Source organism: Fusarium odoratissimum, assembly GCF_000260195.1.
Source record: "Fusarium odoratissimum NRRL 54006 unplaced genomic scaffold supercont1.15, whole genome shotgun sequence".
In the NCBI taxonomy this organism is placed as follows: Eukaryota; Fungi; Ascomycota; class Sordariomycetes; order Hypocreales; family Nectriaceae; genus Fusarium; species Fusarium odoratissimum.
The window spans coordinates 445462-470552 of NW_022158701.1; the positions used below are offsets into that span (position 1 = coordinate 445462).

The following is a 25091-nucleotide window of genomic DNA, read 5'->3' on the forward strand; positions in this document are numbered from 1 at the left end:
GTTGAGCCTTTCTGCGATAAGGGCTCCCTTGGTAAATCTTGCTCTGTATCACGCTCTGTGTCGCAACTGAGTAGCAATTGTCTCATTGAAGTAGCCATACCAAGCTTTTCGCTCCAGGTCAGCAGGTAGAGGACAGATAGAGAATTAAAAACCGAAGTCAGAAGTGCGAGAGCCTGATTTAATACAAAAGAGCCAGTACCACTCTTCTAGTCCATGCTATTTTTAACTCCCTGCTGCTCAAGTCCTCTAACTCATTGTTTCATTTGCCATAATGCAAGCCCGTCTTACTGCAGTGGTGTAGAAGGGGGTGTCAAGGTGGATTTATGCAGTTCTCCAAACTAATCACGCACTCTTAACACTGATCAGGCTGTGATATAAAATCCGACATTGGGTGCTGGACACCACTTCAGCTGCGCATTCAAGCCTATGATGTATGTGTTGGCTTGGTATTGAATTCTGAAACATTGACTCCATTCAAGAGACTTGACTTCGACACTTCGTATGAAATAATCACTCTAGTACTGCAACATGGCCTTCATCTCATATGATCAAGTTCATTACTTCATGTTGTTCTTCCAGGCAAATACACTTAACTCCTAATGTACATTAAAAAACGCGGCACTACCCAGTCTTGACTAAATGCCGAACATTAAACTTATAGCTAATACATAATGTTCGTTCAAAATATCATTCCTCCTCATCCAGACGCCTCATGATTGAGTGACTCATCGGGGCCCGGGGAAGAGTTCCTTATCCTGAGTGCCTCCGACAGCGTTGTTGCCCTCAATATGGCTCGTATCAGGCTTCTCATGAGGATAATGTCCGTCATTGGCAGCAAACTCATACAGGGGAGGGAAAGGAGCAACATCCTTGCGCAGGATATACTTCTTGAGGTACCAGGGCAGCTTTCTCCAGTAGTATGAAGCATGCTCTCTGTTGGAGACACCAAAAACGTTGTCAAGTTCCTCAAGAGTCAAGTTCTTAGTCTCAGGAAGGAGGAAGTAGCAGAAGATCCAACCAAAAATATTCCAAGCACCGTACCAGCTGAAGGCACCAGTATTAGAGAAGGCTCTTCGTAGAGCTGGCCAGGTGAGACTGATGATGAAGTTGAAGCCCCAGGTGATAGCTGTACTGGAGGCCATACCGATGTCTCGGATATGGAGAGGGAAAGCCTCAGCGCTGTAGGTGAAAGGCACAGGTCCAAGACCAGGAGAATAGACCGCCATGAAGAGATAAAGGCCCAAAGTAATGGTGGCGATCTTGGGGTCACGAGGTTCGTCGCTAAGTTGGAATACTCCACCAGTGAAGAAGAGGCATGCTGCCATGAGAGGGAAGGTAACCAGAAGGAGATTTCTGCGTCCAAAGGTATCAATGGTGTAAATTGCAGGGATGGCGAAGAGGAAGTTGATGATGCCGCCACCCATGGAGACGAGGAGGGCCTCAGAAAGGCTGTAGTTGGCATCGGTGAAAATAGAAGTAGAGTAATATGCGATCACATTTACGCCACAGAATTGTTGCATGAACTTTCGATAATATTAGCAAAATTCTAAATCAAAGGGTTGGGGCTCATGTTGGGGCTAGATATCTTACCATGCAGAACCAGGCACTCTGAGCAGCACGTCTGTTACGGCGCACAGTGAAGAATTCCTTGAGCAGGTTTCGTCCTTCTCGCTCACCACGCTCAATCTCGAGCAGCTTGTAGGCGTAGTACATATCACGAGTAGCTTGGACAGGGGAGAAGCGAAGCTTCTTGACGGATCGGAGAGCCTTGTCAAATCGGCCGCGTTCCATGTACCAGCGGGGAGATTCGGGGCAGAAGTACACTTGAAGCATGACAATCAGCGGAGGGACAGAGGTTGAAGCCATCATCCATCGCCATGGAGAGTTCGGGCCGCCGATTATGGTGACATTTTGGAAAGCAACGCATACGATAAAGCCAAGGGCGATACCGAAAGCAGTCCACATCTGGAAGGTTGATTAGACTATGAACCTTCAACACTATTGAGGGTATTCTCACCTGCCACATCATAGTTAGGGCTCCACGAATGTTCTTCGGTGTGGATTCGGCAGAGTAGACGGGTGTCGTGCTAGACTTGGCGCCAACGGCAAAACCAAGCATGAAACGAGCAGCCAAGAAGTTACCAAGACTGGCAGATGTCAGCGAGATCCCAAGCCTCGGGACAGGCACAGAAGACTTACGAGGTGGTGCAAGCCATCCAGAAACCAGTGATTGTGGAGATAGCGCAAGAGATGAAGATGGTTCCTCGACGGCCAGTATACTTGTTGAGAATCGGACTGGTCCAGCAACCAATGACGGCAGAGCAAAGGTAAGGAGCACCATTGGTCAAACCTTTCATCCATTCATTTGTAATGTCGAATTCTTTAAAGTAGAATTCCTATGATCGTTAGATACACCCGCCAGTGGCATACAAAGCAGTTTCACATACCTGCGCACCGTTTACGGTGGTTTGATCCATGCCCTGAACAATAGCCGATCCGGCGCAGAGAGTACAGAGAAAGTACAAGGCAAAAGGCTGATGCCATCGAGAAGTCTCTTCCTTTCTCAATATCGCCTTCTCATCTTCAGAAAGAATCTCGATTTTCTCAAAGCCACCGGGTGTGTTGTTAACTTGAGCAACGAGAGCTCCCTTTCGGAAATCCTCGCGGTGCTCGGTGAGGCCCTTGGACTCGACAAAAGCGTCAACGTCAGCCAGGACCTCTTCCCGAGTCATGCCAGCCAGAGGGTTGCGTAGAAGAGTTGCCTTGGAGACTCTTCGCTGGCCGAAGCCGACGCCCTCATTATCATTGACGAAAGTACCATTGCTGCTGGAGTTGCGGTGGCTGTCGTTGTTGGGGCCAATGTGATCCGTGTCGTAGGCAGGCGGAGCCTCGCTGTCGGCTCTTGGCAGAGGCATCGTGCGCTTGTCTAGAAGAAGCAAGACAGCAGATGAGAAGCAGGCCACTCAAGAGGGTGATAATGGCACTGGCAACTGAGTCTGGGGAGAAGTTGGGGCCCCGGATTCTGTCAAGGGAATACTTTGGATGCAATAGAGTCGCAGAAGCTGGGGACGGCCCAATTATTATATGGCTTTTTGGAAAGGATTCGAGACGACTTACTCCACACGATGAGCAAACGTTCAAAGAAGTTTGAGGATGGAGCAGTGGAGGCTGCCAAGATGATCGTCGGGTTCTTTGGCTGTGTGCGGCTCAAAGCTCGGTGTATCCCTGTCTCGGCAGCCCATTTTATGACGTTGTCCAAGAGGTGAGATGAAGTGAGATGTCTCTTTGCTGCTGCCTCTCGAATCCTTCAAGGGGAGACTGGGTGATGATGACGCGTTGGATGTAACGGGAGTTGAAGTTACAACTGACGGCATGCCTATTTTCACGTCGTGGTTTCTCCAATTAAGGCCGCTTCATTGTATCAGATTTGTTGTTCTTTTACAAGCAGGGGTGCTCTCGTCCGTATCGTTACCATGGCCCAGAGTCGGAGAATTATCGATTGAGTTCTGCCCAAAGTCAATCAGCGGTTAACCTCCGCAAACTCAAAAATGAAGCCAAAAGAGCCTCACACAAACCTGCTCCAAGCCGCCGACGTTAAATCGTCCGCCAAGCCCGTTATGTCTCCCCCAAGAACGATCATCGGCGTGAGGACCCCGGTAAGCCGTCTCGATTAAGCTTAAATGGGCGACCCTCCCACGACAAGGGTGACTTGGCGCTAGTCTGGGCGTGCGTCACAGTCTGTCGACCAAACATTGCACTTGACGTCAATTCTTGAATCGTCCCAAGAGCAAGTTTTTGTTGATGACTGTGAGGTTTTGGGTGTTTTTCGCTTACCCCGGATATTGAGCACGTGGATTTGAGCCAGATATGGCCAGCGTTGGTGGTTTGCTAAGGACAAGCTTATCTTGACCTCCGCTAAGTTCTTGGTGAGCTTGATTGGCGGCGTTGAGATTGGCTACATACCTCGGAGCTACCAAGCATTGGCAACTTGACTGCTCAACTTATCATACTTGGTGACCTGTGTACCACTCGGATCACCCGTTGTGGTCCAAATAAACTGAATCGATCATCGAATACTGGGACTGGCTAACCAGTAGCTGAGATATGTGGACCCGACCCAGTTTACCCCGAAGTGCAAGACACATTCCACAAGAACTTCTTGGTGTGGAGAAGACCCAATCTTTAATTCTGTTGCCTGTTGACTTGGCCGGGCTTGTCATTGCGCCAAGGTCTGAGCCTTTGATCAGATGAATGTCAAATCTTTCAATTTGCATGTTGTCTGCTTGGCTTCGGGGGAGTTGTGGACATTGATCGCGAATCTTTTAAACTGCACACTGGGAAGCAAAATTGTTCCTAGCCCCGAGCCAAGCTCTAACTATCTGAGCGCTGCATACAAATGGAGCTGTATCACTGAGATGTTGCAGCGCAGGTGTCTCGTGGTCAGAGGCTCCGTACTTGGTCGATAGAAAGAAGCAACGATCGCCAACGACGGGCTTCTCGGCTATCTATACCATTAGCCCTGTATCAAAGCCCTATCTGAGCTGAGTTGACTTGCTTTTTTATGCATTTGACTCTAAGAAGGATGTCGAAACCCAACGACAAAAGGAAATCTCCCGCGCTTGTAGGGAGGCTATAATACAATAACACTACCAGCGGTGAATCTCGAGGATTTCTGTCGGTCTTCGTAGAAACATGATCTCTTTGGATAGCAGGCGTGGTTTTGTTGTCGTAGTAAAAGCAAAGGGCGAAAAGTCGTCGAGTGTCACTTTGTAGTGTTTTGCTAACACACAAAGAAACTTCTTTCACTGGGTGCCTTTTCCACCGCCGTGGAAGCGGGGTTGAGATTCCTGGTTGCTTGATCTTGCTTTGGTAATGCACGTAGGGCAATCAAAAGTGGAAAACATCCATTGTCCTTCTAGAATTTCAAAGGCAACCACCAGTTACACTCGGCAATAGACACAGCAAATGTGATCATGATAAATTCGAATCATTGATCTTCGTGGTATACATATGTGGTATCTGTTTTTGATTTTATTGGGGTAGTTAGGCATGGAGTTGGAGAGTATATAGGCCTAATTAGATGCACATATCAGATTGCCATCAATCCCCAATGCACACAGACACTAATAAACAAACATCACTTTCACGATATGCAATACATACCGAGTAACCTTGGTTATCAAATGGGTTTAGAATAGTACTCGACTCAAGCATTGGAGCTCCATATGAATCTCCTTGTACCAAAATATCAAGAGCAAATAAGGAGTTACTCAGGAGCTGCATCACTGCTTCGTCTTTCTGGTTTGCATCCTCACTTTCGCATCTAAGGCATATAGACACTCAAATTTCGCTCATATCCCCCTTACTAAACCGTTTCGTCCCATCTTCATCTCTATTTCCGCACGTTCAGGCCTCGAGTCACCCAATAACCCCCTATTATCCACTGCAACTTTTTTGAGCTACAGCAGTTGTCTCGTCAGTGCCTGTACTCCCACTAGCGCCTTCTCTCTCCTTCCTCTTCATTCTTTTGTTTTGAATTCACGCTCACGGCTGCCTGATCTTTAGGGCACGCAACTGAGGCACTTCACTAAGGCCTTTTTCTCCTCCCCCTTCCTCTCTCTTCCCTCCTTCCTTCTCCACTCCACCGCACTCAAGGCACGAGAGATCTTGAACTCTTCCCTTCTTGAACCGACGGTAAGTATCTCTTCCACCGTTCCTTCATCTCCCCTCTCTCATCTCCTGTCTGTGTAGTTCACCCTCACGCGTCTTCCGCTTTCCTTCGCGCGCTTTCATCTGGTCGTCAAGATGTGCCGTGAGACCATCACCATTGCCCAGTGCGCCCCAGAGGTGGCGCCAGTTCTCGCATTTTATTGTGCAAAGCTTCACCTCGTGGCTAAGGATCGTACCGTTTGTGACGCCGCTCGCGGCAAATGCATTTGCTTCTTCGGCTCTTGCGGCACAATCGACCGTGAGATTCCCACCAAAGGAATTAACCTCGGCGATGTTGTGAAGGCCCGTTGCGCGGAATGTACTCCCCGTGAGCACCGAGTCGGCAACGGACTCAAGGCTCAGCAGATCCTGGAGTCTGTTCTTCTTCGCTCTGTCGACGCCCAGAATGGCTGGGAGGAGCGTTCTAAGCTCATTTCCGAGCTTTGGCTCAACAAGCCTGCCTGTCCCTACCACGTCGAGACCTCTACTGAGCCCGCTGGTCCCATCACTGAGGCTATCAACATCACCCAGCACGTTCATTTCGATGCCGACGCCGGTCAATCTGGTGCCAGTCTTACCGCTGAGCTCGCTGGACCTACTAAGCCCACCCATGAGCACGCCTTTGAGCCCACTTCCGAGTCTGCTGAGCTCAAGCCCGGCTTCGAGGCTGCCGTTGAAAAGAACTTTAGTGGATTCTCCAGCTCTGAGCATGCTACTCTAAAGGATGCCTCTTCATCTCCAGTCGGGCCTATTTTAACTGACTCTCTTGTTGCTGAGCCCGCTTCTTCTCCCGCTGATGAGTGGACTACCAACACTGCCCCCACTGGTGAACAACGTGACAACGCCGACAATCACGGTTTCGACTCTGGTAAGAATATTCCCTCTGTAATCCTAACGGTGACTGACATCAGCGTACAGGAGTCAAGAACATCCTGGACCCCGACGAAGTGGGCATTTCCACCAGCCGCTGGGCCCCTGGCAATTCCCCCTCCAACTCCTCCCAGCCAGCTGAGCTAGCCTTTGAGCTCAAAGACAATGAAAAGGGACAGGAGCAGGAACAGACTCCTGTTGTCGCTGTTTCCCGACGTGCTGTCAACTTCTCCTATGATCCCAACAATGCTGAGAAGCTTCTCGAGACCGCTGAGAAGTTTGCCAACGTCAAAGCCTTCCTTATGGCCAAGGCTTAAGCACCAGACCGAGTGACAACAAATGGCTGTGGGAAGTATGATGACTATTATGGGTAGTCTTGGTCTTTTGCAGAGGGATGATTGGGGTGCCATTGAATGAAAAGTAGTGAGCCGTATTTTGACTCTCGGCAGACAAGACAGAACACAGTACTCAAGTATCCTACAGACCGATGGAAAAAGTGACGTGGCAAATTGTTCTTCATTTCCAATGTGACCTATACTATGACTCAAGAATGCAAAATGCGAAAGACATGACCTAAAGCAGTCCTGATTTTGCTTGACATGCCCCAGTGAAGTCTGCGTAATAGTCTCCAGTGCTATCCCTCACCGGAAATACCCAGGGTTTGCGGGCACTAATGTGAATCTCCAACAGGCGAGCACGGGTCTCCCCCAGAATGTTTCATCATCTTACGAGCCAGTCTCCATTGACATCTTCAATCCAGCACAGAGATCACCAATGAAGCACCTCATCTGCTTCTCATAATTGGGCTCTAAGCAGGCCAATTACAGAAACGTCAGAGTTTTCGCTACTCAATTCGTTTCATGACAAAAGCAAAACAACAACGGAATGCCACTTAGACCAGGATTAACGCGGGAGTCTGGCACCTTGGCGATGTTTTGGGCCAATCAATCCATCATCTGCGTCTCAAGCTGAAAGCCCCTGCATCGCCTCTTGACGCGCCTTTCCGGCCTCGTACGAGGAGAGCGGTAGGAAGAAATCACACATTTCTTTGAGCGAGGCGGCTGATAAACATACAGGTCAGGCAATCGTTTCCCGCGCTTTGTCTTTGCTTCTCTTCGCTGCATGTTGCGTCAATCTACATAGCGATAACTACGGGGTCTTGATAGCCCAGGGTCCGCTGGGCCGCGCATAAAGATGTCCACCGATACTCCCCAGCCCGGGCCGGGCCAGCGCACGGCTCAGGATCTGGTGAAGGAGATAGCGAAAGAGCGCGGCTATCTTGGCGAAGAGCAGCTTGCGCGGATTGGAGAGATTAACCCTGAGCTTAGGCGCGAGGTGGAAGAAGCTCTCCTTCGAAAGGATGAGATGATAGGCTCAGCTGTCTTGACGTATGTACTTTATCTCAAACACAGGCTTCCAAGTATTTTCTTGACAACATTTCAGGCTGGCACGAAACCTCTACACAAGTAACGCCAGATTTGTCTTTGAGTTGCTCCAAAATGCCGACGACAACAACTACAGCACGGCTCTCTCAAGCGGGCAAGATCCATATGTGTCTTTCGAGGTTCGCCCAGATAAGGTGTCAATTGAGTGCAATGAGAACGGCTTCACGCATGAGAACCTCAAGGCCATTTGCGCAATCGGCAAAAGTTCAAAGGTTGGTGCAGCTGGGTACATTGGTGAGAAGGGCATTGGCTTCAAGTCAGTGTTTATGGCGGCTTGGAAGGTTCACATTCAGTCAAACGGCTTTTCCTTCTCGTTCACGCATCGCAAGGGGGACTCCGGTCTCGGCATGGTTACACCAGTATGGGAAGATGCAGATGAGTCACTGGGAGGCTCTTCGACTCGCATCACGTTGTTCCTGCATACGAGTGATGACCCGGAGGAGGATGCGAGGCAGCGCGAGACCATCCGACTCCAGTTCCAAGACTTACAACATACGATTCTACTTTTCCTTCGCAAACTCCGAAAAGTGCAGGTCTCATTCGTCGATGAGGATGACACTCAAACGTCAAGCACGGCGTACTCTCTCCGTGGGAGCAACCCAGTCACTGTCAAGAAGGAGACTTTTGAGGGGGTGGAGGAGAGGCAGTATCATGTCACGAAGCATGTTGCGGAGAATATTCCCAAGAGCGAGAACAGGACGTATTCCGAAGAGCAGTATCGCGCCGATTCGTCTACGGAGGTTGTGTTGGCATTCCCATTAGCGGATTCAGGTACACCAATTGTCGAGAATCAAGATGTATTCGCATTTCTGCCAATGCGCCCAATGGGCTTCAAGGTAAGTGAAAATCTCACCGAGCCCATCGCAGAAGTCTTGCCAGATACTGACAAATGCGTTTACGTAGTTCCTCATTCACACTGATTTCGTCACCGAGGCCAGTCGACAAGGCATAGTCACCACATCCGTCCGAAACCGCGGTCTCTTGAACGGCATCGCGGATTGCTTCATTAAAGCCATCGAGGAGTTTTGTCAGCATCCGTCACTCCAATACCAATGGATGCGCTGGCTCCCCCAACGAACCTCTTACCCTTGGGACAGCTTCTGGTCGGGTCTCCTCGACAGGATCGAATCGCGCATACAGGAAGTCAAAATACTTCGCACGCTCGGCACTGGAAGATTGGACTACATACACAAGCTGTGTCGTCTTCAGCCATGGTTGCGAGATAAAAACGGTGATCCGCTTTTCACTGATCTTGACGAGGAGATTTACCTTGCGAAGGAGTATACACGTGATGATCTGAAGTTGTTGGAGACGTATGGACTGGAAAGTATGTCGCCATCGGATGCGATCACTCGTGTTGAGAAGGATCTCGAAAGGGACATCAAGGATTCGAGGATGAAGAGTCCCGCTACGGATAACGAATGGCACTCACTTGCAGCACGAGCACTCATCTTGTTGAAGAACACCGCGACAGTGGGTCCAGCTCAGGACCGCCTCAAGCAACTTCGATTCATCCCCCTCGAGAATGGCACCTGGGTTTCTTCAAGCAGCGGGCCACTATATTATTCGCATTCCTCAGGGAGCCTTGCAATCCCTGACGACCTTGATTTGAGCCTGATCGACTCGGAAGCAGCCAGCAACCCTGATCGTCGTGCGCTCTTTGACAAGTTCGGCGTCATCGAGGCGCTTGTGAGGGATGTACGAGCTTTAATCCTGAAGAAGCCAATCAGTCCGGTCGCCGATGCAGGTGCTCTTGCAGTATCCATCGCCCATCTCAAGTTCTTGTACCTTTCCGAGGTACTACTCGAGGAGAATGAGGATCAGGCGAAGTTGCGTGGCTACCATGTGTATGACCAGAATATGAGAGCACGGTCGCCAACTAAACATGATGTTTACCTAACAACAGACGACGCGTATGGACCCAGTGAACTGTTCAAACCTCAAGTAGATGCGCCCGGCTTCGCAGCGCCTTTTCTTCATCACAACTACGTCCAGGAAAGGCCAGGTACACCAGCAGGTTACTCTTGGGGATGGGATGAATGGCTCCAGTTACGCCTCCGACTTCGGCTTCAACTTCGACTTACCAAGAAGGGTCCAGACCGAAAGTTAAAGCTGTCTGCCGCCTTTCTCTACATTGAGCAGCACCGACCGAAATGTCTTTTGGGTGCCCTTCAGAGAGTCTGGGATGTTGAGAGAACAAAGGTCATGGAATCTACTGATATCATGAGGGAGTTGCGGCAAGTCGAGGTCGTGTGCAAAGGAAGAGATGAGTTTGCTTTGTCTGAGCCGCTGTCGACTACTTACCTACCTCTGCCTGAGCTTGAGGGGAAACATTCACGCTATGCTGAGGATGAAGGTTTTGTGTTTCTGGATTTGGGTGAACCGATTACTTCGAGCACGTATCGTTCCAAATGGGGTTTCTTGGTTGATGATCTTGGGGTTGGGTGTACTGATGATCTCCAGTTCTATCTAGCCATTCTGAGAACTATCCGGTACAGTAATGCTGCGGCTGGAGTGCGTCGGAATACGAGGGTGTTAGATCTCTACGAAGTCATTCATGCCCGGTGTCGGGAAGCTGATAGCTTCCTCGACGCGCAGGCGGAAGCAAGGTTCGTTGTCACGTATTTGGTATCTCGATCTACGACTTACTAACGTACGCAGGCAAGCGATTAATGACGGAAACCTGATATACATTCCCGCACACGACTCGAGCCCAGCGATGTGGACATCCTCCGACAAATGCTTGTGGAACGCCCGAGAAGACATGCAGACGTCATACCCTCTCGCCCACCTCTACCGATCCGTTTTCCACCGCTCAGAAGAAGATCTCGATGTCTTGCGACAATTCTTCAAGACCGCACTGGGAGTCAGAGACTGTTCATGCGAGGATTACCTGAGCGAGATACGAAGATTGAAGGACTTGAAGAGTGAAGACTTTGACTGGGTTAATGACCTGTACGGTTCTCTGGACTCTGAGAGGTTTGGTATGATGGAGGCTGATACTACAAAGCTCAGGTATGAACTCTCTCCCTTTTCACACTTTCAGCTGACGGATATCTAGGAAAACTTTCGCTGAAGAGTCATTGATCTACTTCAATGTCGGCAACGTAAGCCGCTGGTACACAGTCGGCGAATGCCTATGGTCGAGCGCTACACAAATTCGCGGCAGAGTGGCTCTCAACGATCTCTATCCCGAATTAGAAGGTTTCTTCGTCAGTTTCCTCGGTGTGCAAGAACTTACGCTGGACATGGCCTACGACGAACTCAAGGAGATGGGCAGCAGAGTGCCACCACCATCAGTCGCTGCAGTCAAGGAAACCATATGGGCGCTCAATTCTCTACTTGACACAACAGCTGATCCACCAGATGAAGAACCTATCTTTCGAGGAACGGTCTTTCCTGTGAGGTATCCAAATAAGTCAGTGAAGTTACAGTCTGGTATGACACAATTCGCTATTGCCGACCGAAAGGCTCTGGGCGATATCTTCGCTCCTCAGGCCAAGATGCTTGACTTTTCGTTGGACGAAGTTCGTCGCTTGCGGCCATTCCTTTCATGGCTCGACCTGGATTCGCGGTATTTGTCTACCTCTGTACGAGAGATCTCTACTGTGGCGGGCGGGCTCATGGACAAGTTACAGTATCGGGACAGGGAGTTCAGGCAAAAGGCAGATGGTCTGTTCAGGTAAGTTGCAGGCTAAAGACGCCACGGATAGCTGTTAATTGCTTCTACAGAATCGCGGTGCATTTTAACAGTCCTCGGACTTCAGAGGACAGCTCGGAGCTTTATTGGACCCTCATGGGTGCAGAGGTCTACGAAACGGATGGCATCTCCTCCGAACTCCATTTGTCACAGGATGGCCATGGTCTAGTGCATGTACAAGATAGGAGTGAGCTTCACATACGCGAAGACGACAGCAGCCTCAAGATATACGTGCCACGTGATCCCAAGGCCCAAGGATTCTGTTACTTCTCGACTCTTCCAAGACGGTTCCTAGAATGGATGATGACAGACCCTGTTACTTTACAAGTCAAGCATGCTGGCTCCAAAGCTATCCAGATCGTAAGTGCGGTTTTGAATGCACCTCTCATCAACATGGCGCAGATTCTGGAGGCGGAGGGTGTTGTCGAGGTAGACATCCCTCAAGACAGGGACGGCCAAGCGACTGAGGACGAGGCTGTGGAAGTCACTGAAGTAGGTCATGTCGACATCGAAGAGGAGGACGTACATGATTCCACTGTGTATCATGAAGCGCTGGAGACAAACGATGAAACTGGTTCCCACGAGGCGGAGGAAGACCCCATTGCTCGATTTCTGGCCCAACCGGAGATTCACGAAGACGATATATCGAGCGACGAAGACTCAATGCTACAAACATTCGACAACTTGAGATCTCCTCCGAGACTATCAGATCTCCCTGTTCGACAGCGAAGTCCTGCGACTTCAAACTCATCCGTCACTGGACGACGACTGTTCACCCCAACTTCGTCCACGGCTGAATACTTCCGCCAAAATAGGCGAACATCATCAAATATTCACCGGAACGCGGGCAGGCATGAGTCTTTACAGTCGACGCCAAGATCAGCAAGCCAGCCACAGCCAACCTTTGTCTTTGGCTCTTCCCCTACAGCGCAGCCCAGCTCAGCATTCCTATTCCAGAGCTTTGGCGAAGCATCCCAACATCCTACCATCGAAGACGAAGAAGAGTATCTGAGACTAGTCAGTAATGTCATTTCTGCGGCAAATACAGCAACGCTTCCTAGTAAGGGCGCTTATGACATGTCGGGGCTTTTCGGTGCACTACCAGAAGTAGATGAAGAAGAGATTGAGCTATCACGACAATTCCGGTCACATGGCCTTCCTGAACGAGACATGCGAATAGGAGCTCTCGGTGAACTATATGTAAGTTACCACTACTTATTTATCCAACATACAATACTTACAAGATTACAGGTCTTTGAACTTCTTCGCAACATGAATCCACCACTACCTCGCTTCAGTCGCGACAACTGGCAAAGCCAAATGCGAAAGTTCGTCACCATTCATCCCGATTACTCAGACATGCTCCCCTGGACCGCCCAAGAAACCGCCGACATTGTGTACTTTGACCGAAAGCGGGTATTGACGAATCACTTGGTGGACAAAGGCTACCTCGACAAAACAGCTTGGCAGAACAAAAAGCCTTTGTTCTTGATTGAGGTCAAGTCTACAACGGGACATAGCCGAACACCGTTTTACATGAGTAAGAGACAGTATCAAAGGGTAAGTGGTCACAGCTTTCGTTCAGCGTTTCTTTTTGGAAATTAACTGATGGGCTGCGCAGATGCAGGAGAATTCTAATACGACTCTTTCACCGGCGACGTCGCCTACGGTTTATCTGATAGCAAGAGTATCGAATGTTGATAAGACGAATGTTGAAGTGAAGATTTATCTTGATCCAGAGAAATTGAGACAAGATGGATCGTTGGTGTTTACGGGGGAGACTTGGTCAATCGTCCCAGGGCCTAGATCAACTTGACGATGTCAACTTCCAGGTCATCAATCTTCTACCTATCTCAATGAGAATAACATTTCTATCGACATATTGCATACTAATGAGCTTCACTTCGAAGACTTTCTATGTTCACCTACGATATGTGCCATTCATAAGACTAACCTCGATGACCTGCCACTGCAGGCGACACAGCGATATTGTTCGATGACTTTCAACGGACTGTAGACTCGTCCTTCTCGAGAGGCCCAATGAATGGAAAGGGATATAAGTGCCACTGTCATGAAGATAGGAGGCAACTCTAGGCTTCCATTTGAACAGAAATGAGTGCACTGGCGACTGATGCATTCCCCATTTACAGCTGCGCAGTCCCTCTGACAGTGGTGGTCGAACATCTCGAGCGCTGTCAGTGAATAACAGAATCTATCCTTTATAATCTCATCTTTAGTCTCTCAACCTAATCTTCTTCGTCTTCCCTTCCTCACCAGCTTTCGAGCAACTCACATCTCATCTTCACCCCACCTCTTCTTCATCCTTCTTCCATCTCGACAGCATTAACCAACACTATCATCAACCTCATCAACAACCCTAAGAGACGAAACAGCCAACAACCTTAAGGGTCTCTTGACTACTTTCACCATGTCTCGTCGTCTTTCTATCCTCAAGGGTGACGACCTTGTTCCCGCCGACAGCATTCACCCCGAGACACCTAGTCTTACCGAGACTAACCCTCTTATGCGTCAGGTAGTCACTCCCCCGTCTCTCAGCTCTTCCCAGTCTGAAGATACCGACATGGATTCCTATTACTCCAATCTTCCCGTCGGTCTCAAGCCCTCCGTTATTCCCCCTCGCGATGATGTCCTTCCAGGACATGTCCGTCTTCTTGGCGGATTCATCTGTCCTGCTAATCCTGCTGAATCCAAGGAGGACGATGACACCGAGGCTAGTTTTTATCACTGCCCAGCTGATATTCTCGAGGCCAAGGACGCTGGTGAGTTCCCCAGTGAGAAGACTCAGGGTGATGGCAAGCCTGAGGTCACTTCCCCAAAGGCTCCCCAGCCCCCCATGCTCTACCTTCGTGGTATTAGCACTCCTCCAGTTCCAGCTGGCCCGACATCTTCACCCTTCCAAGGCTACAGCACTCTGTACCAGGGTATCAACCCCCCTCTCCCTCAGTCTGTCGGCCATGAGCATCTTCAGCCTGTCGACCCCTTGAATCGACTTCGTATGACACCTCATCATGCGATGAATCCCCCCAGCCCTGACTTTGTTCAGCCCATTACCCCTTACCACCCCAAGCCAATCGTGCCTGGTCTTCCTGAGCCTATCAGCCCTCATCCAGCTCAGCCTATCGTCTACTACCATGCTGAGCCTATTGACCCTCGTGCTCAGGCTGTCGGTGTTCACCCCTTCCAACCCATGGTCGCTCACTATGCTGACCCTAATAACCCCGAATCTTTTCAGCCTTCTACCCCCTACAACTCGCAGGCTGTTGCTGTTTATCATCCCCAGCGCATCGGCTCCCTGGGCGAGATGCTCAGCCCATCTCCCAACGAGGCTCCCACCCCTACTCCCCCTCACCATTGCTCCATCACCACATTCAACCCTGAGGCGAGTGAGTTTACTCCCAGCCCCACCGGACCTGGTATGATTACCTATGAGGCAAGTGAGTTTACTCACAACCCTACCGATCTTGGCATGATCCCCCACGAGGAAGTTGGCGTTGAGGGTTTCGGTGGTCTGAAAGCTAACTCTCAAGCTCCTATAGTCGATACTATCCAGGATACTTACAGCCAGATCCTAGCCATCGAGGATGAGCGTGATCGTGAAGACGCGATCAACGACTTCTACTATAAGCAGGCTCGTCCTTGGACTGATGAGGACACTCGTCGCGAGAAGGAAGAGCAGGAGCTCGAGGAGCGCAAGCGACGTTTCGGCCGCAAGAAGTAAGCTTGTGAGTAACTAGATCTTGAGTTTTGGAGTTTGTGATTGAGATTGGACAAGAGTATCCTTGAATACTTTGGACCAAGTGGGACAGATTTGGAGGACTACTGGTAGAGGATTGTTTCTATTGAGATTTCTTGCTGCGGGCAAACTTCTTGTGATAGTAGAGTAGATACCTCCCATTGAGATGTTTTAGACTAGATCAATAAATTGGCGTCTGAAACCGACTAGTTGGTTCCCCATTCGATGGTTTGAGTGAGATGTGAAAATAGATCATGTTGTATCAAGTTCGTGTTCTTACATGTCTATACTAACAAGAAAGAAAAAGATATCAGGATCATATGCGTGTCTTCAGGGTAACCTCCAGTCGCCGGGCCAGCCCCCGCAATGCCCGACCGAGAAAATGGATCATCGGCGCCGAGCCTACATCGGAAGGTCATCACCTCGTCATACTGACGCTTCAACAAGTCACAATGAACCTCCAAGAATCTCATATTTACGTACCGCAAGAGCTCCCAATGAAACATCTTTTGTGTCGAGTGAGTTCATATGTCTATGACGTAATCTCCAATGGCTTTATATGAACCGTTAAGTCGCAATCTCAGATCTGACGATCGCAAAATCTTAACTTGACGACATTCGAGATGGCTGAAGAAAAGAAAATTCCTGTTACGAATGAGGGCATGGGAAAACCTCTTTCGGCGAAGAATGAGGTCCTCACTGCTGGTGCTGCTGTGACACAGGTAAGTTACCTCTAGAGAGAATTGAAGAGCTTCAGCTCATTCGATGGTAGGAGTTTCGACCTGTGAAGCATATCTGCGCTCATCTCAACGCCTTTCACGCATACGCCGATGACCCCTCGCGTTTCGTTGAAACAAACCACTACTGCGCCCATCTAAGTACGTCCCTTACCATCACCCCGACTCAATCACTAATCCCAGCAGACGAGGACGTCCGCCAATGTCTCCTCTACGACTCTGACGAGCCCAACGCGCGCCTCATCGGAATCGAATACATGATAACCCCCAAACTCTACGAAACCCTCGACAAAGAAGAGCGCAAACTCTGGCATTCACACGTCTACGAAGTGAAATCAGGAATGCTCATAATGCCGAATCACGCGGTGCCCGAGAGTGCATGGCAAATAGCTGAGAACTTCGAGATGGACCAAGTTGTGCAGCTATACGGAAAGGTGTATCATTTGTGGCAGACGGATCGTGGTGATACGCTGCCGTTGGGGGAGCCGAAGCTTATGACGAGTTTTACGGCGGATGGACAGTTTGACTTTGAGAAGAATGTGGGGGAGAGGGATAGGAAGTTTGGGACGGATTGGAGGGTTAAGAAGGAGGCTAGGAAGAATATTCCTAGTCCGGTCGTTCATGAGGGTGAGTATGCGTGGAGTTGATGAGGGATTATGCTAACTCTTGTAGATGCGGATCAGGCGTGGAAGAACAAATGAAGCTTGCGTAGTTCACAAGATGGAGCTGGACGAAAGCATGGGTGACGATCACGAATGAATGGTTTGGGATATAGCGCATGAAAGGCTTGATGCGATCGGAAAGTAGTGATAGGTCGGCTACCGAACGTCTGTCATACCGGGTATCATCTATTAATTGAGTTAGACATCATCGGATGCCACGTGCCCCATGTTCTCTACCCCAGATGCAATCAGTGCCCCGTCAACATGCGGGAAGTGGGCAATCTTCAATACCGCACGCGCGGCTTCTTCTGCTTGTGGACATTCTACTTCCCAACCGTAAACTTCTGCGGCAACTGCTGAACCCCCTGCATCTGTTGCATAACCCTGGTATCGTGAACCTTGCGATCAATACCCCGGAACTCGAAAACTCCATCGAGCTCTCTTCGCACAGCTAGTAGTTGATCCTGAGCCTTGCGAATCTCGTCCGGTTTGTTATCCTGGACAACATGTGCCTTGACCTGGAGAAACCATCGTTTCTGCTGATCCACTGGAGTGAGAGACTCCCAAGGCGGTAGACTGCCCATTGGGATGGTTGCTTGCTGTTTTGTTTCCATGGGGGTGTAGTGTTCTAGAGGTTGGAGGAAGTAGTGGCGTGTTAGACAGAACTCGATGTCATCTCTGTAGAAGCGGTAGACCTCTTCAATTGTTTCCGTCTTGAATCTGGGCTGTGTCAGTAACAATTGAGCCAAGCGGGTGAGTCCTCTTACATGTGGTTATTGTCGCGCATAACTGAAGGCAACTTCTTCTGATCCCAAAGCTCAACCTTCTTCCGCTGGGTAAGCAAAGGCTGTCCACGCGGCGGATCAGGAAAATCCGTCCATCTCAAGATACCCTGCGTCGCATCCAGGTCCATCGGCGACGCATTGGCTCCCATGTCGCGATCTTTGAGTACATCATATCGCGTTTGCAATATGAAGGATTGTCGGGTCAAGTTCTGATGAAGCTCTTTCCAAAGGAACCCAGTATTGTTCCGTATGGGCTTTTCTATAGAGCTCTGGTTCGAGATGCCCATGGGACGCTGGGGGCCTTGAAAGTAGAGGACGCGCTGGATTGATTCCCACGGGTCCATGTTTGTGAGACCGCCGAGGACTGCGCATGCTGAGGTGAAGTCTTTGTCCTCAATGAGGGCTGTGAGGAAGATCTCGTGCATTTTGGCGGGAGCGAGAAAAATCTTTTATCGCCAGTTGTATTGCATATGGGTTTTGTGTTGTCTTCTTAGTTTATGTTGGTATTGCGACGATGATCGTGGTTAAGGGATGATGCTTGAGAAAGAAGTTGGCCCATGAAGCGGATGAAGGCGTGTGTCTTTGACTACTTGTCAATTGACGCCAGTTGGTCCTTCAGGGTCAAACGATCGCTGCGTGGTCTGTTGTAAATTCTGATGCTAAGGCTAGTGTGTTGCTGAGGTATGATGCCATGCGATATGTTCAGACGCAATGTAACTGTTTGGCTGTTGATGAACATTGCGTTCAAATTACCCCACCAGAGCTTGAAGCTCAAGCTTGACTTTGGTCATGAGCACGTGACTTCGCGACTGTTGACGCGTTAGCACTAAATCCAAGCTATTTGCGCGTCTGAATTCAGGGTCCAACCGTTTCATTTAACAAGATATGATGCATCACCGAACGGATAAGGAGTGCAGAAGCTTCGAAATTGTGAAAATTATAGTGAAATAAATTTATTGTATATGTTTTTAACTTCAGTCACCCGAAATTGCGAGTATTTGTTCTGATTTCCCGTGTCAACTGCAAGACTGTAGGTTAAGTGCTTGCATTTAGCTGGCTTGGCGTGGCTTGCGTGGTTGGCTGCTGAACCCGACTAACGCCTCGGCATTTCAACGTCCCTCAACAACAACAACGACATATCACAACACGACCAGATGCAACCGCTTTGGCCAGCGCCAAAATGCCTTCAAGCGACCTACCCAAGCGCAAAGCCTCTGATGCTCCTGTTTCTCCGCCGCCCCTCAAGCGCAAACTTCAGAGCGGCACAACCAGTGAGTGCGCAATCCCAGAAGCAGCGTTATTTCCATGCCGCAGCATGCTATCGTTGGATGACTAGCTAACATGACCTACCTAGAGACCGCTGTAGCAAACTTCTTTACTCCAGCATCGCAAAAACCTAAGGATCCTACTGTCTGGTCTGAGCGAAGTCCTAACGACGATACCCCTGCGACTCTCCTGGTCGGCCGATTCGATGGTGTCAAGGAAGATGAAACAATAAAGAGGAGGAAGATAGCTGCTTTTGATCTTGACTCGACACTCATCTCGACAGCCTCAGGCAAGAAACATGCAGGTAGCGGGATAGATTGGAAATGGTGGGACAACTCGGTCCCCGCCAAACTTCGAGAGCTGTATCAAGATGGATATCGAGTCGTCATCTTATCGAACCAGGCAGGGTTAACGCTACACTTCGACCCCAAGTCCAAAGCACCGAAAGCCAATGCGCAGAAACGAGTTACCGAATTTAAACAGAAATGCAGCGCCGTCCTCAATAGTTTGAACCTTCCGACATGCGTCTACGCGGCGACCGAGCATGATATATATCGAAAACCGAGAACAGGCATGTGGAAGGAACTCTGCGACGACTACGACATCTCGGAATCCGAGATAGATCTGGGGAACAGCGTATTTGTCGGCGATGCAGGGGGTCGCACAGCAACGTTGGGGAAAGGTCCAGACGGAGTTGCGGCCGCAGCTAAAGACTTTAGCTGTTCGGACAGAAACTTTGCCCACAACGTCGGAATCCAGTATCAGACGCCGGAGGAGTTCTTTCTCGGCCAGAAGCCTCGGAGTTTCGCTCGTGAATTCGACTTGTCCGAGCATCCCTTCGTCGACGATGCTGAATCGGGGAACTCCGTGGTGACCTTTGACAGGACCAACGACAAGGACATCATCTTATTCTGTGGGCCACCCGGGGCTGGCAAATCCACGTTTTACTGGAAATCCCTCAAGCCTCTGGGGTACGAGCGCATCAACCAGGACCAGCTCAAGACACGCGACAAGTGCGTGCAGGCAGCGAGGGAGCATCTCCAAGCGGGTAAGCCCATTGCCATAGGTGCGTTTTTCTCCAAATTTTGCTACCCCAGGGCTACCCCATTCCCACACCACTACCCCATCCTGGCGCGCTAACCTGGTCCCTTTGCAGATAATACCAATGCCGATCCAGAGACCAGGACTATTTGGGTAGAGCTTGCCAAGAAATTCGGCATCTCTATCCGTTGTGTGTGGTTCAAAACTCCTCTCCAAGTCTGTGAACACAACAATGCTGTGCGGGCGCTAAACACGACATTGAATCCTGAGTCAAGACAGATCTTACCCAAGATGGCATTTACAGGCTTCGCGAGCAGGTTTAAACCGCCACAGGTGAAGGAGGGTTTCCAAGACATTACGGAGGTGCAGTTTCAGTTCCGTGGTTCACAGGATGAGTACAAGATCTGGGGTCGATACTGGACGTGAGAACAAGAAAAAAGAATTCCCCAATTATTCACCTTGGCATCGTGTCATCTCCGCATCACACAAATTCTTTATTATCAGCAGCTCCAAATCCTCATGGGGCAGTTGAGGTCCATATCGCCTCCGCATAGCCATATTGGGGAAGGCGAAGCGAAAGACGAGACGAGTTGATATTGCAAGCGAGGATAAGTTCTGGGGTCTGCTCACCGTATTAGACGGGGCTCCTGGGGTATTCAGGTAGTTTATCTGGTAGCCTGGAGGTAGTGGATATCGCTCCGGCCATCTATAATGCAGTTAATGTCATCCTGACTCGACCAATTACTCGACCAACAACCGCCCAACCCACACGAACGAGTCTGAATAGAGGAATATGCTCCTTGCCAGTGGAGTCCATCGGTCGTAGAAAAAGAACCGGTCCGAATCTTTTACTAAAGACAACCCAGAACTGGATGATCCCTGAGTCTCAGGGGTGGCCCGGCCTCTAGCTTTATTTGCTTTAAGCTAAACTTTACACTTTGTTTGTATGCTTATTCTGAAGATCTCACAGTGAGATGCAAAACCTGCGGGGGAATGCGGAGTGATCGTCTCTGCCTTCTCCGTGGCCGTGGCATGATTGCGGAGAGATTCTGGACCTGGCCCATTCTTTAAGCAATGTCACTAAAAGTTTCCAATGCAACGGCAGTTATTTTGACAGAACCATCCACTGAGTCGTTGATGTAGTTGAAGAATTCTCTTGGTATTGGGGAACAAGAGCTCTCTGCTATTCCCGCCTCCAATTGAAGTCACTGCCCAGCCGGGACGATTTGCATTGGCAAAACCTTGGCCCTTGGCGAAAAACGTGGTAAACTTGCCGGTAGCGGCTGGGCATTCCACGCGCCCTAACATAGTAACAACTGAAAAAGCCATTGCCGTGATAATTGATGTCAGACTTTCCCTTTTCTGAACGTGAGGGGGGGGGGGGGCCTCGGCGAACAAAAGATGAGTGTTAGCGTCATTGCTAGACCCCCATATTTCTTTTTCCTGTGAGAGGTTTCTCCACGGCCGCTGTAACGTTCTAGTGCCCCAAACGATGGAGACTCCGCTATTGGATGTCATTTTCGAGGATGGTTAGTGAACGGAGGGATCATCATGTTGTTTATTTGAGGGATGGGGAAAGAAGTTTAGTGTTGGATTCGGTGTAACGAAGTCCGGAGAGAAGAGCGGGGTGAACCAGATCAACTCGCAAATCTCGTGGGGAAACCAGTATTGCAATTTGTATAAAAGGATCCCCAGATTCCTCTTGTCTCTCCCTTTTTTACACCAGGCACTTCTGTCCATCTTTCTTTTTTACCCTTATATCTCTTACCTAAGGACCAAGGGCAATTTCATCATGGCTGGAGGCGTCAAGAAACCCGTCAACATCTTCAAGCTGAAGGACCTGGGCGAACCAGAGGGCGCTTTCAACTGGCGTCTTTGGTTTGCCGTTGTGTCGTTTGCTCTGCTCGGTGCTGCGCGAGGTATTGACGAGGGTCTCATTTCTGGATCGTTCAACAGCAAGGACTTCCAGGAGACTATTCATTATGATTCTTATTCTTCCGTTGAGCAGGCTAATATCAAGGCCAATGTCTCTGCTATGGTTCAAATCGGTTCTGTCGGTGGTGCTCTGATGTAAGTCGCTCGCCCCTCGCTAATGATGGGGAATTTGGGTGTTGACTGGTGTAGTGCTTTCTTGATCTGTGATCGCATTGGTCGTATCTGGGCTACTCGTGTTCTTTGCACACTTTGGGCTGTTGGTATTGTTATCTTCATGATCGGTGGTGTCAACGGAAACCTTGGTGCTATCTATGCTGGTCGCTTCATCTGTGGTCTTGGTGTCGGTCAGACTCCTGTCGTTGGACCTGTCTACATCGCTGAGATTGCCCCCGCGGCTGTTCGAGGTCTCTGCTCTTGCATGTTCACTGTAAGTTTACTCCGCTCACCCTTTACATATACATCATCTAACAGATCAGGGCGCTGTCTACATCGGTATCGTCCTCGCTTACTTCACAAACTACGGCTGCCATCTCAACCTCCCCGACGACTCTCACAACCAATGGCTCGTCCCCACCAGTCTTCACATCATGATGTCCGGCATCATCTTCATCCTCAGCTTCTTCCAGTCCGAGTCTCCCCGCTATCTCGTCAAGGAAGGACGCCCCGACGAAGCCGCCCGCGTGCTGGGCCGTCTCCGACAGCAGCCCGCTGACGGAGAGTACATCGTCCACCAGATCACCGAGATCCAGGCTGCTCTTGACCATGAGCTCGAGGCTACCAAGGGTGTTGGCTTCCTTGGCAAGGTCAAGGAGTTGATCCTTGTTCCTAGTAACTTGTACCGTCTCTACATGTCCTCTATGGTTCAGTTCCTCTCTCAGTGGTCCGGCGCTGGCTCCATCACCCTCTATGCTCCCGATCTGTTCAAGATCATGGGCATTGTTGGAAAGCAGGAAGGTCTTCTCGTCACCGCTGTCTTCGGTATCGTCAAGCTCATCGCCGCTGTTATCTGCGCTCTCTTCCTCGTCGATGTCATCGGCCGAAAGCGCGCTCTTCTCATCGGTATCACTCTTCAGACCATTGCCATGATCTACGTTGCTGCTTTCCTCACCAAGATCCCCCAGCTAGGTGTCGTCGAGGACTTTGTTCTTCCCGAGAGCGACAAGGGTGCTTCTCGTGGCGCCATCGCCATGATCTACGTCTCTGGTTTCGGTTGGGCTCTCGGCTGGAACTCTATGCAGTACCTCCTGACTGCCGAACTGTTCCCTCTGCGCATTCGTGCCCTCGCTACATCTTGGGCTATGACTCTTCACTTCGCCAACCAGTACGGAAACTCTCGCGCTGTCCCCAACATGCTTCTGTCTGTTTCTGAGGGCGGTATCTCCCCCAAGGGAACCTTCTGGTGCTTTGCCGCTGTTACCTTCGTCGGTGGTGTCTGGGTCTGGTTCTCCGTTCCTGAGACCAGTGGACGAAGCCTCGAGAGCATGGATGAGCTCTTCGAGCTTCCCTGGTATAAGATCGGTCTTCACGGTAACAAGAACGCCGAGGAGCTTGATCAGGCTCGTGACGAGAAGCAGCGATATGCTGAGGAGAGCCACGCCACTGGCATTGAGCTCGAGCACCAGCGAAAGCAGGAAGCTTAAATGAATCGGATACAAAATATGAAATGGTTTAGCTGTGTCATAAATGGCACTCATTTATAAATAGTTATGAATCCTATGAAGCGTTTTGAGTATCATATTACTCATTCTTATATCTTGAGTCCTTGCCTACAGTGACATCATGTGGTGAATCAACCGTGCCTCCCATTCCCCCTCTTTCTACTGTTTCCTAGACCTTCACCTTCATCCAAAATTGATAACCTGCGTTCCACCACTTGAATGAAATCCAGTGAAAATGTTGCACTTTGACACATCGGCATAAAATACTGGCGCATCCCTGCCCACTTCACTACTTTCCTCGCTCTCAGCTCTGCTGCTATCATCAATTTGCTTTCTGGGTTTATCAGTCTTGGGATACTCTTCAATGAGAGCCTTCGTCACAGCTGCCGCCGTTGCAGCCGCAAAGTTCTGCCATCCCTTGTTCTTATGGCTATCGGCGTAGTCACATACGCCCTTAACGATAATACACGGTATCTCTTCCCAGACGCCAGCACCCTCCATCTCAAATGCGATAATATCATGAGCTCGTGCAAGCCTATCGCGTTCTTCGCCTGATTTGAGGACAGTGTCTCCCGAACCGAAATGGCCAACAAACACGAATGGGGCTTGAGCCTCTTTCTCGCGACCATCCTTTTGGAGTTTACGATTCTGGTCGAGACGCTTCCGGGCAAGAAGCTGTTCCTCATCACATCCAAGCTCGGAGCACGAAATCTTACGACTTGCGTCGCACACCTCTTTAGAGTCAGATGCGCAAATATCACAGTCCGATTGGTGCCTGTGTCGATATGAGGGAATAAATAGACAGTCCTTGTCTGCCCCAGGATATTGATAGATCGAATCCTGGCCCTCCACCCCGGCTCGTGATTGAAGCTCTTCCAAGATGAGAGCTGACCTGTCTTCAAGCGCGTCGCGGAGTCTGTCTGTCTCGAAACGAGCAACGAAACTACGTACATGTCTCGTCGGTCTTGCTAACCGATCATCGATGGTGCTTTTGCTCCTAAGTTTGCCTGGGAAAAGGTCGTACTCAACGACAGCCTTGCTGATTACAACATCGCCCAGCAAAAGTTCCGCACTCGAATCAGACGTCGGAACACCACCGCAGATCCCAGTTACCAGAACAAGTTCGAGGTTCGGAAAGCTGATGTGAAGGCTCGCTGCCGTACTCGCAGCATTGGCCTTACCCATGCCTGACATGACAAGAACAACATTGTCATCTCCGATGCGGCCGAATGAGTATGAGTTTGTGTCGCCGACCGCTCTCCCAAGCTTGATTTCCCAAAACTCGTCGACAACACGGCCAACTGCCTCATACTCAAGAGGAAGGGCACAGATGATGCCAATTAGGAAGTCATTGCGGCTTTTTGGTGGAGCGATCATTGGATCTCACAACCACGGATTTGCATACCGAAAAAAAAGTACAGGGTTTCTGTCGAGTTGAGGAGAAAAGAAGCCTTAAGCGCCTGCGAAATGGACAAGATCGAGAAGCATGATAGTGTTTCATCCAGGCTCGATTTACGGATCCTGACCAG

General features: G+C 49.9%; 9 protein-coding genes across 13 annotated transcripts; 6 read left to right on the forward strand and 3 right to left on the reverse strand.

Annotated features, from left to right (window-relative positions):
* Positions 1 to 542: 542 nt before the first annotated feature.
* FOIG_09370 (uncharacterized protein) lies at positions 543 to 3137 on the reverse strand. Its single transcript, XM_031209617.1, has 5 exons — positions 2448 to 3137; positions 2200 to 2396; positions 2018 to 2147; positions 1591 to 1965; positions 543 to 1523 (listed from the first exon to the last, which is right to left on the reverse strand). Exons 1-5 carry the CDS (start codon positions 2913 to 2915, stop codon positions 726 to 728), a joined length of 1968 nt encoding a protein of 655 aa, XP_031060704.1. The 5' UTR covers positions 2916 to 3137; the 3' UTR covers positions 543 to 725.
* A 2497-nt stretch (positions 3138 to 5634) lies between these two features.
* FOIG_09371 (uncharacterized protein) lies at positions 5635 to 7040 on the forward strand. Its single transcript, XM_031209618.1, has 3 exons — positions 5635 to 5694; positions 5752 to 6577; positions 6628 to 7040. Exons 2-3 carry the CDS (start codon positions 5806 to 5808, stop codon positions 6894 to 6896), a joined length of 1041 nt encoding a protein of 346 aa, XP_031060705.1. The 5' UTR covers positions 5635 to 5694; positions 5752 to 5805; the 3' UTR covers positions 6897 to 7040.
* A 912-nt stretch (positions 7041 to 7952) lies between these two features.
* Positions 7953 to 13632, forward strand: FOIG_09372 (uncharacterized protein). Its single transcript, XM_031209619.1, has 7 exons — positions 7953 to 8860; positions 8928 to 10633; positions 10686 to 11039; positions 11086 to 11706; positions 11757 to 12924; positions 12976 to 13284; positions 13346 to 13632. The coding sequence occupies exons 1-7, from the start codon at positions 8291 to 8293 to the stop codon at positions 13538 to 13540; spliced, it is 4923 nt and encodes a 1640-aa protein (XP_031060706.1). The 5' UTR covers positions 7953 to 8290; the 3' UTR covers positions 13541 to 13632.
* A 520-nt stretch (positions 13633 to 14152) lies between these two features.
* On the forward strand, positions 14153 to 15463 carry FOIG_09373 (uncharacterized protein; the record flags this gene model as incomplete). Its single annotated transcript, XM_031209620.1, has 1 exon — positions 14153 to 15463. The coding sequence occupies one exon, from the start codon at positions 14153 to 14155 to the stop codon at positions 15461 to 15463; it is 1311 nt and encodes a 436-aa protein (XP_031060707.1).
* Positions 15464 to 15926: 463 nt separating this feature from the next.
* On the forward strand, positions 15927 to 17548 carry FOIG_09374 (uncharacterized protein). Of its 2 annotated transcripts, XM_031209621.1 has the most exons (4): positions 15927 to 16200; positions 16251 to 16356; positions 16402 to 16842; positions 16888 to 17548. In XM_031209621.1, the coding sequence occupies exons 1-4, from the start codon at positions 16102 to 16104 to the stop codon at positions 16914 to 16916; spliced, it is 675 nt and encodes a 224-aa protein (XP_031060708.1). In that variant the 5' UTR covers positions 15927 to 16101; the 3' UTR covers positions 16917 to 17548. The 2 variants fall into 2 exon arrangements, with proteins under 2 accessions (XP_031060708.1, XP_031060709.1); XM_031209622.1 differs by lacking the exon at positions 16888 to 17548 and having other exon boundaries at positions 15932 to 16200; positions 16402 to 16868.
* Positions 16979 to 18087, reverse strand: FOIG_09375 (uncharacterized protein; the record flags this gene model as incomplete). The annotated part of the gene is made up of 2 exons (XM_031209623.1): positions 16979 to 17597; positions 17645 to 18087. The coding sequence occupies 2 exons, from the start codon at positions 18085 to 18087 to the stop codon at positions 17201 to 17203; spliced, it is 840 nt and encodes a 279-aa protein (XP_031060710.1). The 3' UTR covers positions 16979 to 17200.
* Positions 18088 to 18605: 518 nt separating this feature from the next.
* FOIG_09376 (uncharacterized protein) lies at positions 18606 to 21084 on the forward strand. Of its 4 annotated transcripts, none has more exons than XM_031209625.1 (3): positions 18653 to 18933; positions 19017 to 19994; positions 20085 to 21084. In XM_031209625.1, the coding sequence occupies exons 1-3, from the start codon at positions 18843 to 18845 to the stop codon at positions 20393 to 20395; spliced, it is 1380 nt and encodes a 459-aa protein (XP_031060712.1). In that variant the 5' UTR covers positions 18653 to 18842; the 3' UTR covers positions 20396 to 21084. The 4 variants fall into 4 exon arrangements, with proteins under 4 accessions (XP_031060713.1, XP_031060712.1, XP_031060711.1 ...); XM_031209624.1 differs by having other exon boundaries at positions 18781 to 18933; positions 19019 to 19994; positions 20085 to 20996; XM_031209626.1 differs by having other exon boundaries at positions 18606 to 19994.
* Positions 21085 to 21660: 576 nt separating this feature from the next.
* Positions 21661 to 23627, forward strand: FOIG_09377 (uncharacterized protein). Its single transcript, XM_031209628.1, has 3 exons — positions 21661 to 22039; positions 22094 to 22331; positions 22381 to 23627. Exons 1-3 carry the CDS (start codon positions 21762 to 21764, stop codon positions 23542 to 23544), a joined length of 1680 nt encoding a protein of 559 aa, XP_031060715.1. The 5' UTR covers positions 21661 to 21761; the 3' UTR covers positions 23545 to 23627.
* On the reverse strand, positions 23549 to 25052 carry FOIG_09378 (uncharacterized protein). Its single transcript, XM_031209629.1, has one exon. It carries the CDS (start codon positions 24937 to 24939, stop codon positions 23746 to 23748), a length of 1194 nt encoding a protein of 397 aa, XP_031060716.1. The 5' UTR covers positions 24940 to 25052; the 3' UTR covers positions 23549 to 23745.
* Positions 25053 to 25091: the final 39 nt, after the last annotated feature.

Excerpts from the sequence above, each read along its gene's own strand:
- FOIG_09371 (XM_031209618.1), top strand. The coding sequence starts at position 5,806 with ATGTGCCGTGAGACCATCACCATTGCCCAGTGCGCCCCAGAGGTGGCG. Across the intron at positions 6,578-6,627 it reads CAATCACGGTTTCGACTCTG|GAGTCAAGAACATCCTGGAC; the intron begins GTAAGAATATTC and ends ATCAGCGTACAG.
- FOIG_09372 (XM_031209619.1), top strand. The coding sequence starts at position 8,291 with ATGGCGGCTTGGAAGGTTCACATTCAGTCAAACGGCTTTTCCTTCTCG. Across the intron at positions 8,861-8,927 it reads TGCGCCCAATGGGCTTCAAG|TTCCTCATTCACACTGATTT; the intron begins GTAAGTGAAAAT and ends GCGTTTACGTAG. Across the intron at positions 11,707-11,756 it reads AAGGCAGATGGTCTGTTCAG|AATCGCGGTGCATTTTAACA; the intron begins GTAAGTTGCAGG and ends TTGCTTCTACAG.
- FOIG_09370 (XM_031209617.1), bottom strand. The coding sequence starts at position 2,915 with ATGCCTCTGCCAAGAGCCGACAGCGAGGCTCCGCCTGCCTACGACACG. Across the intron at positions 2,397-2,447 it reads CCACCGTAAACGGTGCGCAG|GAATTCTACTTTAAAGAATT; the intron begins GTATGTGAAACT and ends TAACGATCATAG. Across the intron at positions 2,148-2,199 it reads TGGATGGCTTGCACCACCTC|TCTTGGTAACTTCTTGGCTG; the intron begins GTAAGTCTTCTG and ends GACATCTGCCAG.
- FOIG_09376 (XM_031209624.1), top strand. The coding sequence starts at position 18,817 with ATGCAACCGCTTTGGCCAGCGCCAAAATGCCTTCAAGCGACCTACCCA. Across the intron at positions 18,934-19,018 it reads ACTTCAGAGCGGCACAACCA|ACCGCTGTAGCAAACTTCTT; the intron begins GTGAGTGCGCAA and ends ACCTACCTAGAG. Across the intron at positions 19,995-20,084 it reads GGGTAAGCCCATTGCCATAG|ATAATACCAATGCCGATCCA; the intron begins GTGCGTTTTTCT and ends GTCCCTTTGCAG.
- FOIG_09378 (XM_031209629.1), bottom strand. The coding sequence starts at position 24,939 with ATGATCGCTCCACCAAAAAGCCGCAATGACTTCCTAATTGGCATCATC.
- FOIG_09374 (XM_031209621.1), top strand. The coding sequence starts at position 16,102 with ATGGCTGAAGAAAAGAAAATTCCTGTTACGAATGAGGGCATGGGAAAA. Across the intron at positions 16,357-16,401 it reads CCACTACTGCGCCCATCTAA|ACGAGGACGTCCGCCAATGT; the intron begins GTACGTCCCTTA and ends TAATCCCAGCAG. Across the intron at positions 16,843-16,887 it reads TAGTCCGGTCGTTCATGAGG|ATGCGGATCAGGCGTGGAAG; the intron begins GTGAGTATGCGT and ends TAACTCTTGTAG.
- FOIG_09377 (XM_031209628.1), top strand. The coding sequence starts at position 21,762 with ATGGCTGGAGGCGTCAAGAAACCCGTCAACATCTTCAAGCTGAAGGAC. Across the intron at positions 22,040-22,093 it reads TCTGTCGGTGGTGCTCTGAT|TGCTTTCTTGATCTGTGATC; the intron begins GTAAGTCGCTCG and ends TGACTGGTGTAG. Across the intron at positions 22,332-22,380 it reads TCTGCTCTTGCATGTTCACT|GGCGCTGTCTACATCGGTAT; the intron begins GTAAGTTTACTC and ends CTAACAGATCAG.